The sequence below is a fragment of the Hemiscyllium ocellatum genome, chromosome 14 (assembly GCF_020745735.1).
Source record: "Hemiscyllium ocellatum isolate sHemOce1 chromosome 14, sHemOce1.pat.X.cur, whole genome shotgun sequence".
Taxonomy (NCBI): domain Eukaryota; kingdom Metazoa; phylum Chordata; class Chondrichthyes; order Orectolobiformes; family Hemiscylliidae; genus Hemiscyllium; species Hemiscyllium ocellatum.
In genome coordinates this window covers 13581878-13606057 of record NC_083414.1, presented here as the reverse complement: position 1 = coordinate 13606057, position 24180 = coordinate 13581878, and the positions used below count along the sequence as shown (strand labels likewise).

General features: G+C 44.4%; 1 protein-coding gene across 1 annotated transcript in view; it reads left to right on the top strand.

The window, feature by feature from the left end:
- The first annotated feature begins 5981 nt into the window (after nucleotides 1–5981).
- Nucleotides 5982–24180, top strand: part of LOC132822073 (protein phosphatase 1M-like) — a 44148-nt gene continuing 25949 nt past the window's right edge. The window contains exon 1 of the mRNA XM_060835088.1: nucleotides 5982–6368. Within this exon, the coding sequence (XP_060691071.1) occupies nucleotides 6154–6368 (215 nt within the window). The 5' untranslated portion in view covers nucleotides 5982–6153. The remainder of the gene's footprint in view (nucleotides 6369–24180) is intronic.

Here is a 24180-nt window from a genome sequence, read left to right as displayed (position 1 = left end):
GATCCCTTGAGCCCTAAGCACTAAATCTGTCTCCTTCTTGAAAACATTCACCATTTTGGCCTCAACCACTTTTTGTGGCAGAGAATTCCACAGACTTCCCACTCTCCAGGTGAAGACATCTCTTCTAATCTCAGTTCAATATGGTCTATCCCTTATCCTTACACGGTCTCCTCAGCTCTGTTTTGAATTTGCTACCCCTTACCCTGTGACTATGATTTCTCATCCCAGAATGCCCCACAAGAGGAAGCATCTGTTCCACGTCTATTTTATTCACACTTTTTATCATCTTGAATACGTCAATTTGATCTCTTGTCATTCTTCTAAATTCCAGAGAGCATGGGCCTAAACTGTTCAATCGCTCTTTATATGACAAACCCCTCATCTCTGGGATCAATCTAGTGAACCTCGTCTGAACTGCCTCCAATGCCACTACACCTTTCCTGAAATAACTAGAGCAATACTGCACACAATACTCCAGATGTGGTCTCACTAATGCCTTGTCAAATTACAGCTGGGTCCTGTACAAACATGCTACTCTCACTGTGAAGGCCAACGTATCATTTGCCTTAAAATGAAGCAAATATCCTAGAAAACTGAAACAAAGTGCTGGAGAAATTCAGCGGGTTTGCAGCAGGTGCAGAGAGAGAAACCATTAGTTTCCTTTACCATGCTTATTTTCAGCAACTAGTGTAGGAGAACACCCAGGTCATGTTGTGGTGCCCCCTCCCTCCCTAACCGACCACCATTCAGATAATAATCTGCCTTCCTGTTTTTGCTTCTAAAATAGATAGTCTCATATTTATCCATTAGACGTCATCGGTCATGCATTTGCCCACTCACGCAACTTAACAAATCACACTGGAGCATCTCTGCATCCTCCTCACAGCTCACCCGTCCACCTGCCCACCCAGCTTTGTGTCATTTGTAAACTTGGAGATAGTGCGTTTAGTCCCCTTATTTAAATCATTAATAAATGCTGCATTGTAAATAGCTGTGGTCCAATTATTGATCACTACAATACCCACTAGTCACTGATGGCACTCAGAAAAAGGCCTACTTATTCCTACTTATTAATAAAACAAAGAACAAAGTCTGAAACAAAAACAGAAAGTGCTGGAGCGACTTGTGCAGGTGGCACAGTGGTTAGCACTGCTGGCTCACAGCGCCAGGGACCTGGGTTTAATTCCAGTCTTGGGTCACTGTCTGTGTGGAGTTTTCACTTCTCCCCATGTCTGCGTGGGTTTCCTTTGAGGTCTCTGGTTTCCTCCTACAGTCCAAAGTGTGTGCAGGTTGGATGAATTGGCCATGCAGAGATGGGGTCAGTCTGAGTAGGATGCTCTTTGGAGGGCTTAGAACATAGAACATAGAACATACAGCACAGAACAGGCCCTTCGGCCCACAATGTTGTGCCGAACATCTATCCTAGATTAAGCACCCATCCATGTACCTATCCAATTGCCGCTTAAAGGTCGCCAATGATTCTGACTCTACCACTCCCACGGGCAGCACATTCCATGCCCCCACCACTCTCTGGGTAAAGAACCCACCCCTGACATCTCCCCTATACCTTCCACCCTTCACCTTAAATTTATGTCCCCTTGTAACACTCTGTTGTACCCGGGGAAAAAGTTTCTGACTGTCTACTCTATCTATTCCTCTGATCACCTTATAAACCTCTATCAGGTCACCCCTCATCCTTCGCCGTTCCAACGAGAAAAGGCCGAGAACTCTCAACCTATCCTCGTACGACCTATTCTCCATTCCAGGCAACATCCTTGTAAATCTTCTCTGCACCATCTCCAAAGCTTCCACATCTTTCCTAAAGTGAGGCGACCAGAACGGCACACAGTACTCCAAATGTGGCCTAACCAAAGTCCTGTACAGCTGCAACATCACTTCACGACTCTTGAATTCAATCCCTCTGCTAATGAATGCTAATACACCATAGGCCTTCTTACAAGCTCTATCCACCTGAGTGGCAACTTTCAAAGATCTATGTACATAGACCCCAAGATCCCTCTGTTCCTCCACCTGACTAAGAACCCTACCGTTAACCCTGTATTCCGCATTCTTATTTGTTCTTCTAAAATGGACGACCTCACACTTGGCAGGGTTGAACTCCATCTGCCACTCCTCAGCCCAGCTCTGCATCATATCTAAGTCCCTTTGCAGCCGACAACAGCCCTCCTCACTGTCCACAACTCCACCAATCTTCGTATCATCTGCAAATTTACTGACCCACCCTTCAACTCCCTCATCCAAGTCATTAATAAAAATTACAAACAGCAGAGGACCCAGAACTGATCCCTGCGGAACTCCACTTGTAACTGGGCTCCAGGCTGAATATTTACCATCTACCACCACTCTCTGACTTCGACCGGTTAGCCAGTTTTCTATCCAATTGGCCAAATTTCCCTCTATCCCATGCCTTCTGACTTTCCGCATAAGCCTACCATGGGGAACCTTATCAAATGCCTTACTAAAATCCATGTACACTACATCCACAGCTCTACCCTCATCCACATGCTTGGTCACCTCCTCAAAGAATTCTATAAGACTTGTAAGGCAAGACCTACCCTTCACAAATCCGTGCTGGCTGTCCCTAATCAAGCAGTGTCTTTCCAGATACTCATAAATCCTATCCCTCAGTACCCTTTCCATTACTTTGCCTACCACAGAAGTAAGACTAACTAGCCTGTAATTCCCGGGGTTATCCCTATTCCCTTTTTTGAACAGGGGCACAACATTCGCTACTCTCCAGTCCCCTGGTACCACCCCCATTGACAGTGAAGACGAAAAGATCATTGCCAACGGTACTGCAATTTCCTCTCTTGCTTCCCACATAATCCTAGGATATATCCCGTCAGGCCCAGGGGACTTGTCTATCCTCAAGTTGTTCAAAATGTCCAACGCATCTTCCTTCCTACAAGTATCTCTTCTAGCTTACCAGTCCGTTTCACACTCTCCTCTTCAACAATACGGTCCCTCTCGTTCGTAAATATTGAAGAAAAGTACTCATTCAAGACCTCTCCTATCTCTTCCGACTCAATACACAATCTCCCACGACTGTCCTTGATCGGACCTACCCTCGTTCTCGTCATTCTCATGTTTCTCACATATGCATAACATGCCTTGGGGTTATCCTTGATCCTATCCGCCAAGGATTTTTCATGCCCTCTCTTAGCTCTCCTAATCCCTTTCTTCAGGTCCCTTCTGGCTATCCTGTATCCCTCCACTGCCCTGTCTGAACCCTGTTTCCTCAACCTTATGTAAGCCTCCTTCTTCCTCTTTACTAGACATTCAACCTCCCTCGTCAACCAAGGCTCCCTCACACGACCATTTCTTTCCTGCCTGATAGGTACATACATATCAAGGACTCGTCGTATCTGCTCCTTGAAAAAGTTCCACATTTCCACCACATCCTTCCCTGACAGCCTATGCTCCCAACTTATGCTCCTCAAATCCTGTCTTACAGCATCGTAATTTCCCTTCCCCCAATTGTAAAATCTACCCTGTTGTGCGCACCTATCTCTCTCCATAACCAAGGTGAAAGTCACAGAATTGTGGTCACCATCACCAAAATGTTCACCCACTAACAAGCCCATCACTTGTCCCGGTTCATTACCGAGTACCAAATCCAATATGGCCTCCCCTCTGGTTGGACAATCTACATACTGAGTTAGAAAAGCTTCCTGGACACACTGCACAAACACCGCCCCATCCAATCTACTTGATCTAAAGAGCTTCCAATCAATATTTGGGAAGTTGAAGTCGTCCATGACTACGACCCTGTGACTTCTGCACCTTTCCAAAATCTGTTTCCCAATCTGTTTCTCCACATCTCTGCTGCTTTTGGGAGGCCTATAGTAAACACCCAACAAGATGACTGCACCTTTCCTATTTCTGACTTCAGCCCATACTACCTCCAAAGGCAGATCCCCCTCAAACTTCCTTTCTGCAGCCGTTATACCTTTCTAATTAGCAATGCCACCACCCCCCCTCCTTTTTTACCACCCTCCCTAATCTTACTGAAACATCTGTAACCAGGAACCTCCAACAATCATTCCTGTCCCTCATCTATCCACGTTTCCGTGATGGCCACAACACCGTAGTCCCAGGTACCGATCCACGCCTTAAGTTCACCCACCTTATTTCTGATACTCCTTGCGTTGAAATATACGCACTTGAGCCCATCTCTGTGTCCGCAAGTATTCCCTGTCAGTGCTACCTTCTCCAAAGCCTCCCTACATTCTTGGACATCCTGACAAACAGCTAGCCTACTTGCTGGACTACAAGTCCGGATCCCATCCCCCTGCCAAATTAGTTTAAACCCCCCCCGAAGAGTGCTAGCAAACCTACCCCCCAGGATATTGGTGCCCTGGTTTGGACTGAATGGCCTGCTTCCACACAAGGGATTTTATCACACAGAAAGTCTGGCAGCATCTGGACAGTAAAAGCAGAGTTAACATTTCAGGTCCAGTGACCTTTCTTCAGTGTGAGAAACAAAGCTCACTCACTTCAATAATTTCAGTCCGAGACAAGATCTGAATCAGTAGTGTCATTTATTTCACACTTGCAAGTGGTTGTGATGTCAACTGTCCACAAGGCAGGGACAAAACACACCGAATTCAACGAATACTCGAAATTTATATAATGTGGTTTCTATTTTTTTAAATCTCATTTCTCCTCCCCTGTTTACATCTTCCACTTCCCTAAGACCGGTACCCATTACTCCTGTTTATCTCTTGCCTTATCCAGCCTTGTCTGTGACAAAATGCTTATTTCTGGCCTCACAAGGCCATTTGATCTCATCCTGCTGTGAGTTATTGTTAGGCATATCCTTGCCTTACCATTACCTACTGCCTCCATCTGGGCCGCCCCTCTCATACAGATCGTTAAGACCTTTTTAATTGGGGTTTGTTCCTGTGTTTCTGTAAACGTGGGAAACAGATGTTTATACCTATTGTTTGTACAGACGTATCTAGCTTAACTGCCTGTCCTTACAGCATCTTATCTAGTCGCCTGTAATATCTACCGTTGTTTTGCAATCCTATTTCTTTCTTGCATACAATTTTAGCTAATACAAAAAAACAGTTATAGATTTCCTCCACATAGTTTCCATTCTTGTTGACACAGCTCTTGGCTGAAACAATTACACACTGGTGTGAGTTCATTTACTTTGTATAAGCAATTATAATTGCAGAAGTAACATTACTTTACCTATATCCCACATTCAGTACATTTCTCAACTTGTTCAAATCACACTGAAACATCTCTGCACCCCCTCAGAAGCAGTTGCTGCTTTCATTCCTATTCTTCGTTTTCCACCCTGAATACTGCGCATATCCTTACACACCATCTCCTGGGAGATAGTTCTGGGAGGCAGGCCTGCTAGTAGACAGGCAGGAGCCTGGAGCACAGCAAGCCAGGCAGCGTCAGGACGTGGAGAAGTCGATGTTTCGGGTGTAACCCTTCTTCAGGACTGGGGGTGGGTGTACGGAGAACTGAAGATAAAGGGAGTTGGGGGAGGCGTGGGGTCACATATTGGGAATAGGGCAAAAGTGAGGGCTGCAGATTAGAATTAAGAGTGTGGTGCTGGAAAAGTGCAGCAGGTCAGGCAGCATCCGAGGAGCAGGAAAATTGATGTTCTGGACAAAAGCCCTTCATCAGGAAGGTGAAGACAGGTAGAGGGTTACGACCTGGTTGGTCAAAGAGAGGAATGAATCCGGTTGATGGCAGGGGCTAGGAAAGGAGGCTATTGCCTCCTGCCTGTCTACTTTAGATTCCAGCATCAGTGGTTTTTCTTGTCTTGCACAAATAAGATTGCAAAGAGGGAGTGTATGTGCTAAGTGGACTCTTCGGCTGCTCAGGGTACACCCTTGCACTGTATGGAGTTGCTCTGAGCTCTGTAATTGGGTGTTCAGTCAATGTGTGACGCTGATTCCGAATTGCTCAATGCTGTGGGGTGAGCAGGCAGTAGTCTAACAAGTGAACAGGAACTGCCCCGTTTGTTGCCAATGTTTTCCTCCCTGTACAGTACGTGGAATCGTTGCAGGGGGAGGAGAAGTTTCTCAGAGCTGCGTTAGTTGGGACTGGTGGATTATACTCCATTCAGACTCCCCGCCCTGCTGTTTGGAGCCCGGGGGCACAGGGATGTTTAAGCGGTTTAAGAGACGGGGCTCTCCCGTGAGCCGGAGCCGCCAGCCCTCTGTTACTGCCCGCCCGGAGCTGACCGCTCGGAGGTACTGCCGGCCACACTTTCTCCATCAGAACCCAGCGGAGACGAGCCAGTGCGGAGACCAGAGTGTCAGGCCGGTCCTGCTTCCTCCCAGGAACAAGAAATTGCCTTGCAACACCGGCTACGCGGAGTGAGTTACAGCTGAAAGTTACTTGTGTTATAACCGGCCCCTCTCCCAACAGCATAACCAGGCCAGTCATTTCGCCCCTCAAGTTTCTCACGTTCCAATGGGACCTTACTAAACACCAGCCTGAACTTGCTGTTCTGTAAAGAAAAACAAACCCACCCCCCAGAGTCCGGCACCGACTCCATTAACCTCAGTTGTAAACTATGCTGATGGGGAGTTGAGCACCCTGTCCTCAGCAGAAAGTTGCTAGAACCCTTCCGACTCATGTACCCATCCTGATGCCTTTTAAATGTTGCAATTGTACCAGCCTCTACCATTTCCTTTGGCAGCTCATTCCATACACCCAACACCCTCTGTGTGGAAAAACTTGCCCCTTCTATATCCTTCCCCTCTCAGCCTAAACCTATGCCCTCTAGTTCTGGACTCCCTGACCCCAGGGAAAAGACTTTGTCTATTTATCCTATCCATGCCTCTCATGATTTTATAACCTCTATAAGGTCACCCCTCAGCATCCGACGCTCCAGGGAAAACAGCCCCCGCTTATTCAGCCTCTCACTGTAGCTCAAATCCTCCAATCCTGGCAACATCCTTGTAACTATTTCCTGAACCCTTTCAAGATTCACAGCATCCTTCCGATAGGAAGGAGACCAGAATTGAACACATTATTCCAAATGTGGCCTAACCAATGTCCTGTACAGCTGCAACATGACCTCCCAACTCCTATACTCAATGCCCTGACTGGCTTGCAAATGGGACTAGATTAAAAATCACACAACACCAGGTTATAGTCCAATAGGTTTAATTGGAAGCACACTAACTTTTGGAGCTGGTGATGAAGGAGCGTTGCTCCGAAAGCTAGTGCGCTTCCAATTAAACCTGTTGGACTATAACCTGGTGTTGTGTGATTTTTAACTTTGTCCACCCCAGTCCAACACCGGCCGCTCCAAATCGGGACTAGGTTAGGTTGGGATATCTGGTTGGCATGGATTAGTTGGACTGAAGGGTCTGTTTCAGCACTGTACATTCTTGTGATTCTAATTCCAAAACAAAGAGGCCTTTTGGCTGCTACAGCCGTCCAATGAATTCCCCAAGCCCTCGTCTCCAATCACAAGCCAGAGCAAAACTAGGCCATTCGGTCCTACGAACTTGCTCGGCCTTCACCAAAGTTGTTTTGGATCTGAACCCGGCCCCCACTCCCTGAGTGGCAGATGGAGTTTAATTTAGATAAATGTGAGTGTTGCATTTTGGTGAGGCATACCAAGGCAGGGCTTCTATGTTAATGGTAGGGTCCTGGGGAGTGTTGTTGAACAAAGAGACCTAGGGATGCAGGTTTCTTGAAGGTGGAGCGGCAGGTAGCCAGGGTGGTGAAGAAGGTATTTGGTATGCTTCCATTGAGTATAGGAGTTGGGATGTCATGTTGTGGCTATACAGGATATTGGTGAGGCCCCTTTTGATGTATTGCTTTAATTCAGGTTTTGCTGCTATAGGAAAGATGCTGTTAAACTTGAAAGGGTGCAGAAAAGATTCATAAGGATATTGCCAAGGTTGAAGAGCTTTGACTTTCAGGTGAGACTGGAGGTTTTTCCCTGGAGTGTTAGAGGTTGAGGGGTGACCTAGTAGAGGTTTATAAAATCACGAGGGGCAAGGATAGGGTAAATAGTCAAGGTCTTTTTCTCAGTGAAGGGGAATCCCAAAACTAGAGGGTATAGATGAGAGGTAAAAGATTTAAAAGAGACCTTGAGGGGCAAATTTTCACACAGTGGGTAGTGTGTGTATGGAACAAGGTGCTAGAAGAAGTGGTGGAGGCTGGTATAATTACAACATTTTAAAAGGCATCAGAATGGGTACATATATAGGAAGGGTTTAGAAGGATGTGGGCCAAGGATAAGGATATGTAAGTGGGTTGAGATTAATCTAGGATATCCAGTTAGCGCAGACAAGTTGAATTGAAAGGATTGTTTTTTGTGTTGTACATCTCTATGACTCTGTTAAGGATCTTTCTGTCTCAGCTTTAAATATATTCAATGATCCAGCATCAGCATATCCCTGAAATAGAGAACGCAAAATATTTACGATCCTCGGTGAAGAAATTCATTTCTGTTGCTGTCTGGTGTTATTATTGAAACGGTGCACCCAAGTTCTTGATGCCCCCAAGAGGCAAACCATTCAACACCTCCCCCCCCCCCCCCCCCCCCCCCCCCCACCTACCTACCTACTGGGTATTGGGGTTAGGATGTCTTGCTGCAGTTATACAGAGCCTTGGTGAGGCCACACCTTGAGTATTGTGTGCGGTTTTGATCTCTTTTTTTTCTGAGGAAGGACATGCAACTATTGAGTGAGAGTAGTGAAGTTTTACCAGAATGATTCCAGGGATGGCAGGACTGATATATGAGAAAATAGTGGTTCGACTGGGCTTGTATTTGCTGGAATTTAGAAGAACAAGGGGACTCTTGTAGAAACATATCAAATCTTGATGGGACTGGACAGGCTAGATTCGGGAAGAATGTTTCCGATGTGGGAGAAGTGCAGGACTTGTGAACTTGTGGAATTCTTTCCCACAGGAAGCTGTTGGGGCCAGTTCATGAGATTTATTCAAGAGGGAGCTGGACGTGGCCCTAGCGGCTAAAGGGATCAAGGGGTATGGGGAGATAGTGGGAGTGTACTCCTTAAATTGGCATGATCATATTGAATGGTGGTGTAGGCTCGAAGGGCTGAATGGCTCCTGCACTTATTTTCTATGTTTCTATCTACCCTATCAAACTCCAGAATCTAATATGTTTCAATTGGATCACTTCTCATTTTTCTAACTCCTATGAGTATAGGCCCAAATTACTCAATCTTTACTTAAAACAACACCCTAATCCCAATAATTGGCTCAGTGCATCATGTAAGCACTGACTGAAATGCTAATGTAACCATGACTAAAGAGACTAAAACTGCATTGAGTACTCTTGTGTGGTTTCAGCAACACCCTTCATAGCCACAATAAAAGTTTCCTCTGTGAATGCTCTGACTTCTTTGAAATTAAGATCAACATTCCATTTGCCTTCCCAATTATTTGCTATGTCTACATGTTAACTCTGATTCATATCTAGAGACTACCTAGATCCCTGTATAGAGTCACAGAGATGTACAGCATGGAAACAGACCCTTCAGTCCAACCCGTCCATGCTGACCAGATATCCCAACCCAATCTAGTCCCACCTGCCAGCACCCGGCCCATATCCCTCCAATTGCCTCCTATTCATATACCCATCCAAATGCCTCTTAAATGTTGCAATTGTACCAGTCTCCACCACTTCCTCTGGCAGCTCATTCCATACACATACCACCATCTGTGTGAAAAAGTTGCCCCTTAGGTCTCTTTTATATCTTTCCCCTCCCCCTAAACCTATGCCCTCTAGTTCTGGACTCCCCAACCCCAGGGAAAAGACTTTGTCTACTTATCCTATCCATGCCCCTCATAATTTTGTAAACCTCTATCAGGTCACCCCTCAGCCTCCGATGCTCCAGGGAAAACAGCCCCAGCCTATTCAACCTCTCCCTATAGCTCAAATCCTCCAACCCTTGCAACATCCTTGTAAATCTTTTCTGAACCCTTTCAAGTTTCACAACATCTTTCCGATAGGAAGGAGACCAGAATTGCATGCAATACTCCAACAGTGGCCTAACCAATGTCCTGTACAGCCGCAACATGACCTCCCAACTCCTGTACTCAGTACTCTGACCAATAAAGGAAATCACACCAAACGCCTTCTTCACTATCCTATCTACCTGCGACTCCACTTTCAAGGAGCTATGAACCTGCACACCAAGGTCTCTTTGTTCAGCAACACTCCCAAGGACCTTACCGTTAAGTGTGTCCTGCTAAGATTTGTTTTCCCAAAATGCAGCATCTCGCATTTATTTGAATTAAACTCTATGTCACCTCTCTGCCCATTGGCCCATCTGGTCCAAATCCTGTTGTGATCTGAGGTAACCCTCTTCGCTGTCCACTACACCTCCAATTTTGGTATCATCTGCAAACTTACTAACTATACCTCTTATGCTCGCATCTAAATCATTTATGTAAATGACAAAAAGTAGAAGACCCAGCACCGATCCTTGTGGCACTCCATTGGTCACAGGCCTCCAGTCTGAAAAACTATCCTCCACAACCACCCTCTGTCTTCCATTACCTTTGAGCCAGTTCTGTATCCAAATGGCTAGTTCTCCCTGCATTCCGTGAGATCTAACCTTGCTAATCGACCTCCCATGGGAAACTTGTCGAATGCTTTACTGTAATCAATATAGAACACATCTACTGCTCTGCCCTCATCAATCCTCTTTGTTACTTCATCAGAAAACTCAATCAAGTTTGTGAGACATGATTTCCCACGCACCAAGCCATTTTGACTATCCCTCATCAGTCCTTGCCTTTCCAAATACATGTACATTCTGACACTCAGGATTCCCTCCAACAACTTGCCCACCACCGACGTCAGGCTCACTGGTCTATAGTTCCCTGGTTTGTCCTTACCACCCTTTTTAAACAGTGGCACCGCGTTAGCCGACCTCCAGTCTTCCGGCATCTCACCTGTGACTATTGATACAAATATCTCAGCAAGAGGCCCAGCAATCACTTCTCTAGCTTCCCATAGAGTTCTAGGGTACACCTGATCAGGTCCTGGGGATTTATCCACCTTTATGCGTTTCTAGACATCCTGCACTTCCTCCTCTGTAATATGGACATTTTGCAAGGTGTCACCATCTATTTCCCTACATCTTCCATACCCTTTTCCACTGTAAATACTGATGCAAAATATTCGTTTAGTATCTCCCCATTTTCTGCAACTCCATACAATGGCCACCTTGCCTTATTTTCGATGTCACTGCATTCTGTAATCTCTCTCTTTAAATGATAGTTTGCTTTTTCTATTCTCTCAATATCGCACACTAGGTAGAAGGAAGGCATTGTTAGGTTCTTTTACTCTGGAGATTCTTATACATTTGATACAACTACAACACAACAACCTCCTGTGAACAAGAAACCATATTTATTAAGCATAGTACAGTACAAGCTTTCTGGAAGAACCTTTAACACACACCTTGCAGAGCTTACAGGGTTGTGGCAAAAGCTCTCTCTGAACAAAGAAAACAGTCTGTCCTTTATACAAAAATCTTTACATCAAAGTTAGTACTGCCCACAAGACAACCCTCAACCATCCCCTCATAGTCACATGCCACTGAAGATACAATGCAGTGACCACCCACCTCCAGGAACAATGTTATGCAAATCATCCTTACGCTGAAAGACTGGAGTGACTGGGCTTGTATACCCTTGAGTTTAGAAGACTGAGAGGGGATCTGATTGAGACATATAAGACTATGAAAGGATTGGACACCCTGGAGGCAGGAAACATGTTTCTGCTGATGGGTGAGTGCCGAACCAGAGGACACAGATTAAAAATACAGGGTAGACCGTTTAGGACAGAGATGAGGAGAAACTTCTTTACCCAGAGAGTGGTGGCTGAGTGGAATGCTCTGCCCCAGAAGGCAGTGGAGGCCCAGTCTCTGGATTCATTTAAGAAAGAGTTGGATAGAGCTCTCAAGGATAGTGGAATCAAGCGTTATGGAGATAAGGCAGGAACAGGATACTGATTAAGGATGATCAGCCATGATCATATTGAATGGTGGTGCAGGCTCGAAGGGCAGAATGGCCTACTCCTGCACCTATTGTCTATCCCTTAATGGTCAGATCTGTTGCAAATCATTTTTTGTGATTATAGGGGAATAGTCAAATTCCAACTGTAATGTTCTTATTGATTCCTGGATGAAAATGTAAGTCATTCCTGAATGGCAAGGAAATGGCCGTGTAAGCCTCCCACATTCCACCTATAAGACAAAGACACACCACCTTATCCCTGGGGCATTCAATTTCTTGCAGGTCAGTCGAGCAAATTAACTCTTTAATATCTCAGGATGAGGTCATGCAGAGTGAATATAGGAAGTTAGGTTAAAAAGCAGGACCTCAAGATTACTCCCAGTGCCATGGGCTGTTGAGAGTTGGAATAGGAGGATGGGCAGATAAATGCGTGGCTGAGGAGCTGGTGCAGGGGGCAGGGATTCAGATTTTTGAATCAATGGGATCTCTTCTGGGGCAGAGGTGAACTGTACAAGAGGGACAGATTGCACCTGAACTGGAGAGGGGCCAATATCCTGGCGGAGAGATTTGCTGGAGCTATTCAGGAGGGTTTAAACTAGTCTGGCAGTGGGGTGGGATCCTAAGCAACAGTGAGATAAGTGAGAGGATTGAGGCCGGTACAAAAGTTAAAGAGATCAAGTCAAACAATCAAGACAGGCAAGAATAAAGTAGGGAACAAGGGAAGATTGATGAATTAAACTGCATTTATTTCAATGCAAGAGGCCTGACATGTCAGGTAGATGAATTCAAGGCAAGGAGGGGAACATGAAACTGAGATATCACAATTGGCAACTCATTGTTCCAGGTCACAGAAGAGTAGAAGGGGATGCAAGAGAAGAGGGGGGGAGTGGAGTTTTTGATTAGGGAAAACATCATGGCAGTACTTAGGATATTATTGAGGGATTGTCCAGTGAAGCAATATGGGTATAACTGAGAAATAAGGAGGTGATGGGATTATAGTATAGGCCCTCCAATAGTCAGTGGGAAATTGAGGAGTAAACATGTAGGGAGGTCATAGATAGCTATTGTTGGAGGGGATTGTGAGAGATAGGATTTGTGTGCAGTTGCAGAGGCAAGGACTTAGCGAGTTTTGAGAAGATTTGTAGCTCAGGTTGAGGTTTTGGATGTAGGCTTGCTTGCTGAGCTGGAAGGTTTGTTTTCAGATGTTTTGTCACCATACTAGGCAATATCATCAGTGAGCCGCTGGATGAAGCACTGGTGGCATGGCTAGCATTCTATTTATGTGTTTAGGTTTCCTGGGGTGGATGGTGATGTCATTTCCTGTTCTTTTGCTCAGGGGGTAGTAACTGGGATCCAAGTTAACGTGTTTGTTGATAGAGTTCTAGTTGGATTGCCATGCTCTTAGGAATTCTTGTGTATGTCTCAGTTTGGTTTGTCCTAGGATGGGTGTGTTGTCACAGTCAAAGTGGTGTCCTTCCTCATCTGTGTGTAAGGATACTAGTGAGAGAGGGTCATGTCCTTTTTTGGCTAGTTGATGTTCATGTTCAAGACAAGGGATAGTCAACGTGGCTTTGTGCTTGGGAAACCTTTGTGTCTGTCAAACTTGATTAAGGCTTTTGAGGACATAACCGAAAGGATTGATGAGGGCAGACCTACATGGACTATAATAAAGCCATTGACAAGGATCTGGATGGTAGACTGCTTATTAAAGTTAGATCACATGGGATTCAGGGAGAGCTTGCCATTTGGAATCAAAATTGGTTTGATGGTAGGGGAGAGAGAGAGAGAGTGATGGTGGAGGGTTACATTTCAACAACTGGAGGACTGTGATTGCCAGTGTTCCACAGTTATTTGTCATTTATATAAACGATTTGGGTGAGAATTTTGGAGGAATGGTTATAAGTTTGTGGAGGACACCAGAGTTGGTGGTACAGTCAACAGTGAAGATTATCTAAGATTGCAAACAGATCTTCAGCTCCCACACCTCATCCCATTGACCCAAATGATTGAATTTAATCTTTTGATAAAGGTGAGGCATCGCATTTTGGTGAAGTGAACAAGGGCATGATGTATCAGCTAATGGTAGAGCCCTGGGTAGCGTTGTTGAACAGAGACCAGCTTCAGGTGTGTAATTCTTTGAGGAGAAAGTGGGGTCTGCAGATGCTGGAGATCAGGTGAAAATGTGTTGCTGGAAAAGCGCAGCAGGTCAGGCAGCATCCAAGGAGCAGGAGAATCGACGTTTCGGGCATGAGCCCTTCTTCAGGAATGAAGAAGGGCTCATGCCCGAAACGTCGATTCTCCTGCTCCTTGGATGCTGCCTGACCTGCTGCGCTTTTCCAGCAACACATTTTCAGCTGTAATTCTTTGAAACTTGCGTCACAGACAGACAGAGTGGTTAAGTCGTTTAGCACGGTTGCAATCATTGCTCAGACCATTGAGTATAGGAATTGGGACATCTCATTGAGGTTGTATAGGACATTGTCGAGGTCTGTTCTGGAGTACTGTGTGTAGTCCTGGTCGCTCTGCTTTAGGAAGGATATTATTAAATTGGAAAACGTGTAGAAAAGATTTACAAGGATATTGCTGGGACTGGAAGGTTTGATTAATAAGGTGAAGCTGGGTGGGCTAGGACTTATTTCACTGGAGCAAACGAGGTTGAGTGGTGATGTTTATAGAGGTTTATAAAATCTTGAGCATAAATAAAGTGAATAGCAAAGGTCTTTTCTCCAAGGTAGGACAGTCCAAGCTAAAGGTTTAAGTTTGGAGGAGAAAAATTTAAAAGCAAGTTTTTCCCTACAGAGGATGGTGCCTAACCTCGGAGCAGGTGTCGTTCTTGAATGCCCCCCTGACAACCCAGGAAGTACAGGAGGCAGTTAGGCAGCTTCAGAGTGGCAAAGCACCTGGGCCAGACGGATTCCAGGCTGAGTGCTATAAAGAATTTATAGGGGAACTGGCTGGGCAATTCATAAATATCTATAACTATTCACGTAGGCTAAAGTGAGGACTGCAAATGCTGGAAACCAGAGTCTAGATTAGAGTGCTCCTGGAAAAGCACAACAGGTCAGGCAGCATCCGAGGAGCAGGAAAATCGAAGAAGAGCTTTTGTCCGGACTGTCGATTTTCCTGTTCCTGGGATGCTGCTTGACCTGCTGTGCTTTTCCAGCACCACTCTAATCTAGACCCATATATGGAATGAGCTGGTATATGTGGAAGTGGTAGAGGCAGGTGGAAGTGGTAGAGGCGGGTGCAATTACAACATTTAAAAGATATTTGGACATGTACATGGATCGGAAAGGTTTGGGGGTATATTGACCAAACGCAGGCGAATGAGATTGATCAGTTTAGGAAATTTGGTTGACACAGACAAGTTGATCCGTCAGGCCGTTTCTGTAGAGTATGACTTACTATACCCCACCTGCCAAATTTATGCTCACTTGTAACCTAACTATATACCTTTGCGGATATGCAGCTTACTTTCCCAGCTAGGTTTGTATCATCAACACTTCTCTCAATTCCTTCATCGAAGGTAATAAAATAGATTGCAAGTAGTTAAGACCCTAATTTATAGTTTGCAAGTTGAAACTGACTCATTAATCCTGATTTTCAGTTTTCTTTCATTAGCCAATACCCTACACATGTCAATATATAACACCCAGCACCATGAGCTGTTATCTTGTGCAGTAACCTTTTATGTGGCACCTTTATTGAGTTTTTTTTTGGAATTTTGAATATGCTACAAATACAAAGGTTGCCTTTATCTACCCTGCCCGTTATATCCTCAAAGGATGTATTTAAATCTATCAAGCACAACTGAAGCAGAGTCAGTGTAGTTTTATGATTTTCTAAATGACCTGCTAATGCTTCCCTAATCACGGATTCTAGCATTTCCCAATGATAGGTGTGAGACTAACTGACCTGGAGCTTCCTCCACCTCCTCTCTTGATGCTGTATTTCCAGTTTTCCAACCTGCTCAGATCTTTTCGGAATTGATGGAATTTTGGAAGATTACAGTCAGTGCACTCATTGTCATTGCAGCCACTTTCTTTTAGGCCTTAGATGATTCAGTTTGGGGAATTTGTAGTCTTCAGTCCCATTGGTTTTCCTACTAACGTTTTGCTAGCTCTGCCACTTTCTGAAGAAAGGTCACTAGACTCTGCTTTCTCTGCTCAAATTCTGCCAGATGGGCCGAGTTTTCCCAGCAATCTCAGGAATTTTTTTTGCTAGTGATGGTTTTGAGATACTCTCTCCTCTTTTGCTTCTTTACTGCTATTCTTGAGATGCACACAGCATTTTCTTCCAGGAGGTGATACAAGTCTTCAAATTGCGTATTGCACCTAAATTGGAATGGGAAAATATACTGGCAGGGAGATTTGCTAGAGCTGCACGGGAGGATTTAAACCAGTAAGGTGTGGGGGAGGTGAGGTAGGACCCAGGGAGATAGTGAGGAAGGAGATAAATCTGAGACTGGTACAGTTGAGAACAGAAGCAAGTCAAACAGTCAGGGCAGGCAGGAACAAAGCAGAGAACAAGGTAGGACTGATACATTAAACTGCATTTATTTCAATGCAAGAGGCCTGACAGGGAAGGCAGATGAACTCAGGGCATGGGTAGGAACATGGGACTGGGATGGACAGGGCTGGCAGCTTAATGTTCCAGGATACAAATGCTACAGGAAGAACGGAAAGGGAGGCAAGAGAGGAGGGGGAGTGGTATTTTTGATAAGGGATAGCATTACAGCTGTACTATGGGAGGATATTCCCAGAAATACATTCAGGAAAGTTATTTGGATGGAACTGAGAAATAAGAAAGTGATGATTACCTTATTGGGATTGTATTATAGACCCCCTAGTAATCAGAGGGAGAAACAGATTTGTAAGGAGATCTCAGTTATTTGTAAGAATAATAGGGTGGTTATGGTAGGGGATTGTAACTTTCCAAACATAGACTGGGACTGCCATAGTGTTAAGGGTTTAGATAAAGACGAATTTGTTAAGTATGTGCAAGAAAATTTTCTGATTCAGTATGTGGATGTACCTACTAGAGAAGGTGCAAAACTTGATCTACTCTTGGGAAATAAGGCAGGACAGGTGACTGAGGTGTCAGTGGGAGAGCACTTTGGGCCCAGTGACCATAATTCTATTAGTTTTAAAATAGTGATAGAAAAGGATAGACCAGATGTAAAAGTTGAAGTTCTAAATTGGAGGAAGGCCAGTTTTGATGGTAGTAGGCGAGAACTTTCAAAAGCTGATTGGGGGCAAATGTTCCCAGGTAAAAGGATGGCTGGAAAATGGGAAGTCTTTAGAAATGAGATAACGAGAGTCCAGAAAAAGTTAGGGTGAAAGGGAAGGCTGGTAGGTATAGGGAATGCTGAATGACTAAAGAAATTGAGGTTTGGTTAAGAAAAAGAAGGAAGCATATGTAAGGTGTGGACAGGATAGATCGAGTGAATCCTTAGAGTATAAAGGAAGTAGGAGTATACTTAAGAGGGAAATCAGGAGGGCAAAAAAGGAACATGAGATAGCTTTGGCAAATAGGGTTAAGGAGAATCTAAAGTATTTTTACAAATACATTAAAGTCAAAAGGGTAATTGGGAGAGAATAGGGCCTCTCAAAGATCAACAAGACGGCCTTTTGTGTGGAGCTGCAGAAAATAGGGGGGGGATAGTAAACAAGTATGTTGCATCAGTATTTACTGGAAGATATAGAATGTAGGGAAATAGATGGTGACATCTTAAAAAATGTACATATTACAGAGGACGAAATGCTGGATGTCTTGAAATGCATGAAGGTGGATAAATCCCCAGGATTAGATCAGGTATAGCCTAGAACTGAGAAATAAGAAAGGGATTATTACCTTATTGGGATTGTATGGGAGGCTAGGGAAGTGATTGCTGGGCCTCTTACTGATATATTTTTATCATCGATAGTCACAGATGAGGTGCCAGAAGACTGGAGGTTGGCTAACGTGGTGCCACTGTTTACGAAAGCTGGTAAGGGCAAGCCAGGGAACTATAGACCAGTGAGCCTGACATCGGTGGTGGACAAGTTGTTGGAGGGAATCATGAGGGACAGGATGTACATGTATTTGGAAAGGCAAGGACTGATGATGGGTAGTCAACATGGCTTTGTGTGTGAGAAATCACGTCTCACAAACTTGTTTTTGAAGAAGTAACAAAGAGGATTGATGAGGGCAGAGCGGTAGATGTGATCTATATGGACTTCAGTAAGGCGTTTGACAAGGTTCTCCATGGGAGACTGGTTAGCAAGGTTATATCTCACGGACATACAGAACTGGCTGAAAGGTAGAGGTCAGAGGGTAGTGGTGGAGGGTTGTTTTTCAGACTGGAGGCCTGTGACCAGTGGAGTGCCACAAGGATCGGTGCTGGGTCCACTACTTTTCGTCATTTATGTAAATGATTTGGATGTGAGCATAAGAGGTATAGTTAGTAAGTTTACAGATGACAGCAAAATTGCAGGTATAGTGGACAGCGAAGAGGGTTACTTCAGGTTATAATGGAATCTTGATCAGATGGGCCAATGGGCAGAGAAGTGGCAGATGGTAATTTAATTCAGATAAATGCGAGGTGCTGCATTTTGGGAAAGCAAATCTTAGCAGGACTTATACGCTTAATGGCAAAGTCCTGTGCAGTGCTGCTGCACAAAGAGACCTTGGAGTGCAGGTTCATAGCTCCTTGAAAGTGGAGTCGCAGGTAGATAGGATAGTGAAGAAGGCATATGGTATGCTTTCCTTAATTGGTCAGAGTATTGAGTACAGGAGTTGGGAGGTCATATTGCGGCTGTACAGGACATTGGTTAGGCCACTGTTGGAATATTGCATGCAGTTCTGGTCTCCTTCCTATTGAAAAGATGCTGTGAAACTTGAAAGGGCTCAGAAAAGATTTACAAGGATGTTGCCAAGGTTGGAGGATTTGAGCTATAGGGAGAGGCTGTGCAGGCTGGGGCTGTTTATCCTGAAGCGTTGGAGGCTGAGGGGTAATCTTACAGAGGTTTATAAAATCATGAGGGGCATGGATAGGATAAGTCAAAAAAGTCTTTTCCCTGGGGTAGGAGAATCCAGAACCAGAGGGCATAGGTTTAGGGTGAGAAGGGAAAGATATAAAAGAGACCTAAGGGGCAACCTTTTCACGCAGAGGTCAGTATTTGTATGGAATGAGCTTCCAGAGGAACTAGTGGAGGCTGGTACAATTGCAACATTTAAAAGGCATTTAAATGGGTATATGAATAGGAACGGTTTGGAGGAATATGGGCCAGGTGCTGGCAGAGGGGGCTAGATTCGGTTGGGAAATCTGGCCGGCATGGACAGGTTGGGCGAGAGGGTCTGTTTCCGTGCTGTACACCTCTATGCATGCCATTTTGTTGTGATTTTAATTAAAGTTCAATTGTGTATGCCCAATTCCTCCATTCTTGCAAGCAGTGCAATACAGTTCGTGACAATTTGCACTGTGAGACAATTTCTCTTCCCCTTCTTATACTCATTAAAATTCTACCCATTGTGGAATACTAATAGCAAGATTTTAAAAGTACACTTGCGAGGTACTGCACATAGTTTCTACAGCGTCGAAAAAGGCCCTACGACCACCAAGCTAATTTGTTCGATCTCATTATTAAACTTCTATTTCTAGCCTCGCCAGCAATTGGCTACAAAATAGTTTGTGTTTGAGTGGATCTGTAGTTGAAGGAGAAGTTGAATCGGGAAGTGGTGATTTAAATAATGACAAGCCTGGAGTTTAACTATTGCAACACTGTACTTATCCAAAGTGTGCTTCAGTGAAGTTTTCTGACTGTAGGTGTGATCCCTTCGTCGCTCCTAAATGCAAATGTCCCATAGTTGCTCCCCAGCCTGAATCAATGGATGGAGATGTCTAGAAATGTGCTGAAAGACTCATTAGTTTATGGTAAGCTGAAAGATTTGGCACTCTCGTGCAACTTAGTTAGGGGTACACGTTTCATGGGTGATCGAGCATGAATAGAAATAGGATTTCTGGCAGGCTGGCTGACTGTTAAGAACCTTCTGCTGAATTTATGGTGAGACAGAGAATTTGTTGCAGAGCAATTATGGAGAGTTCTCTTTACTCCATGAAATAATGTTGCAAGGTCAGAAAGGCAGTGAGGAACAGTGTTAACAGCTTTAGCCTTTCCTGCAGGCATTTGTTGAGCCTCAAGTAAAGCTGAGTCAAATGAGCACCACTGTCTTGACTTTGACGGCTGATAAAAATCAAAGTTGGGTGTTTAATCCTATATTGGATGGGCGACCTGCTGATGTGACACATGCTTCCATGGTGTTCAATGGCTGATTTGCATTTTTTAACAACAGTAAGAGATCTGGAAACAATTTATTTTTAGAAATGAAACCAAAATGCCTGTGAATCACTTGTTTACATTGCTTGCGTTTTTATGGTTAAGGATCTCATGCGAGTGTTAAAATGTGTGGTCAGGTACTGACATTTCCTGTGACAGTCAAGGCCATGGTACTCGATAACAACAGAGATTTGCTTGGATGATTGATGTTACGTGTTACATGAAGTAAGATGACTCTCCACAGACGCCAGCAGAATTATGACTAGCTTATCTCCTTCCCGTTTTGTAGTTGACGGAAAACCGCAAAATACTCTGAGTTAGCGTCCAGCACACTTGTGACAAGATGCTTTGGTTACCTCAGCAGCTCTTTCAAAGGATTAATGCAATATGTCAGACTTTAGTTCTCAGAATGTACACTTGCCTGCTGGTGTAGAAGGTGTCCTTTGCTGAGGATTGATGCACCTGTGTGGAACTGAACAGTCACTGCCCATAGCAACGGTGTGCGTTCTGTCTCGGGTAATTTCCTGGCTCAGTACATTGGCATCTGGAGTAACTTAGCAAACTGGAAGGCTCACCATTCTGGGGTGATGGCACATGTGAATCATAGAATCTATTCAGCCCATCGAGTCTGCACTGACTCTTCGAAGAATATCCCACCTGATCTCCTTAACCCCTCAAGATGGCCAATCCACCCTACCTGCACATCTTGCAGGAGGAAACCAGAGCACCTGGTGTAAACCCATGCAGACGCAGGGAGAATGAGCAAACTTTGTGGTTTACTTCAGAGGCCAATGCACTGAGCCAGGAAATTACCCAAGATAGAACGCACACCGCTGCTATGGGCAGTGACTGTTCAGTTCCACACAGGTGCATCAATCCTTACCTTCCACATCAGCAGGCAAGTGTACATTTTGAGAACTAAAGTCTGACATACTGTCTCATTTCTTTCAAAGAACTGCTGAGATAACCAAAGAACTCAGACAGTTGCCCAAGGCTGGATTCGAAACCAGTGTCCCTGGATGCTGTAAGGCAGCTGCTGCTAACCACTGTGCTACCATGCTGCCCCTTTGGGGTGGAGTCAGGTCTCCTGCCTCCTGGGCGAAATTGAAGTGACCACAGGGGTCAGTGAATACCTGCTTGGATTGTTTGAAACCGAATAAATATATTTTTAAAACAGTAAATTTTAAATTTCCAAATGGCATCCTTCTCCCTGGACTGATGTATCGTCCCGTTCTCTCTCTCCCCCCCCCACCCCAGTTGAAGCCAAACGCTAAGAAACACAGTATAGTTTTACCTCCATCTTTATTCTGGGCCTTGGAGGGAGAGAGAACAATCACCCATGTACACAGGGACATGAGTTCTTGGTCTTCTCTGGAAGAGCAGTTTCTTAATGTTATTTTACGGAAAAGAGCATCCAGATAAGACAACATACATATTGATTGGGTGACCATTACAATCAGTGAGTGTCAATAGCAAAAATTAAGCCATCTGATGGTACACAATGAATGTTCTTAACCTTCAATTCCCGACTCAGGCGACTGACTGTGTGGAGTTTGCACGTTCTCCCCGTGTCTGCGTGGGTTTCCTCCGGGTGCTCCGGTTTCCTCCCACAGTCCAAAGATGTGCGGGTTAGGTGAATTGGCCATGCTAAATTGCCCGTAGTGCTAGGTAAGGGGTAATGTAAGGGTATGGGTGGGTTGCGCTTCGGCGGGTCGGTGTGGACTTGTTGGGCCGAAGGGCCTGTTTCCACACTGTAAGTAATCTAATCTAACTGGCATCGTATAATGAATACTTGTTAAACTGAGCTTCCATACTGAATGCTTCCAATATTGTTAAATGGCTGTACATAATGAATTCTTTTCCATGTTGTTAACCCATTACCCTTTCCTCCAGCACCCCACTGTTAACTGCAAGTTCCTATCTGATCTGAGTCATGCTCAGCTGAACCTCTTGTTTCTCAAAACTTAACCCCTTCCCTACCTGCTCATACCTAATACGTATTCTCTGATGCCATTATTTTCTTAAATATTAGGCCCTCCAGCTCTCAGCACTTACATCTGATTCTTCATCCATATCTAATCATTCCAACGTGTGTCCCCTATCTACCCACTCATGCCCACAAGATATCGCTATGACTTCTTGTACCCCCAGTGCAGGGCAGCATCACTCACCCATCATCATGTGTCCTTGCCAATCATCCATGCCAATGCATCTACCATGTACCACAAGTAAACTTCAGGAACCATGATGAGATGAAACAAAATAAAAGTCTAAATATCAAAAGTTTAAGCAAAACACACCATTCATAAAGGCCCATTTAAATCCCCTCCTGTATTTATCTCCTACAAAACAGAGAGAACCCCATCTCAAAAACAGGTAATCATTTAACATCTTTGAGTTTTAATTCAAATTGGGAACTTAGGATCCTCAGGTGTGGTAATGATCTGCTTTAAAAAAAGGCCAAGCTTAATAATTGTATCCATTTGGGTCATCTCAACAAACAGTTATTAGTGCTAGAACAGACTTTGAAATCTAAGTGGCAAAGGTGGCTGGTTCTTTTTAAATGGCTAGAGATTTAAATAACTTGCAGAACTTTACAATTTTACATATTTTATCTACTCTTCGAGAGCGGTTAAGATCACTCTTAGAATGTCATAACTCCCACACTGAGTTAAGGCATACAAGTAGATGTGGTGCTTATTCAAATAACCCTAATGATTTTGGGTTTCCTTCTTGTGTGAGTCGTGCCCCAGCCTAATCCTGCTACAGACAAACATGTGATTCTGTCTGAAATGGGGGCAGAACTTCGGCACCCAGATCCCAGTTACCATGTTTTTAAAGATCCCCAGAATCTCTCTAATTCTGTGAAAATCCAGGCCTGTGTCAGTGTCCGGTTGATTGGGTGAATTTGAGGACAGGGATTGAAGAGATATGGAAGCTGTGTGGGTAAAAGGCACAGGAACAAGTTCTTCATGTGGAAGGTAGACACCAGTTTGGACTGAGTGGGCCTTTTCCACAATGTAACATCGACAAAACACAACAGTTTGCTCATGTTCCAGAACCTGTGACCCCTGTCAGTACTTTCGAATAGCTCAGTCAGTGTTGGATTGCTTTCTCTCTTTTTTTTTTACCCCGTGCTTTCTGCTTCGATCAGAAGGAAGGAGGCTGGTATTATGATATGGAATTTTTTGAGTTCTGGATCTGTCGTGGAGAACAGCAGGAAGAATCATCGATAAATACTGTTCAATTCTCCCAGCTTTATTTTTCACACCTTGACTTGGCTGAAGGAAGAGGACCACAGGATTTTTAGATAATGAGAGGTCTGCATTAATTTGGTGCCCTTCATATCTTTGTGGAAATCCAAAACAATTCTCACTAGGTTGGGGAGCATAGGTGCAGCAAGGACCTACAATAACACCATAATGATTAACAGGAACAGGAATTCCTGGAGAATCTCCACAGGTCTGGCAGCATCTGTGGAGAGAAAGCAGAGTCAATGTTTTAAGTTTTTTTAATCAAATTCACTCATGGCACCTGGACATTGCTGACTGGCCAGCATTTATTGTCTGTTATTAAGCTGCCCTTGAACTCAGTGGCTTGCTAGGCTGTTTAAGAGGCAGTCACTTTCCAGTGGGTCTGGAGTTGCATGTAGGCCATACCAGATGAGGAGAGCAGATGTTCTGCCCTGAAAGGCATTAATAAACTAGACTTTTTTTTTAACAGTTGTATTAATTCCAGATTTTCTTTTAAACATTGAATTCAATTTCACCCTTTGCCATGGTGGGATTCAAACCCAAGTCCCCAGAACATTAGCTGAGTTTCTAGATTAATGGTCTTAGTGAGCATACCACTA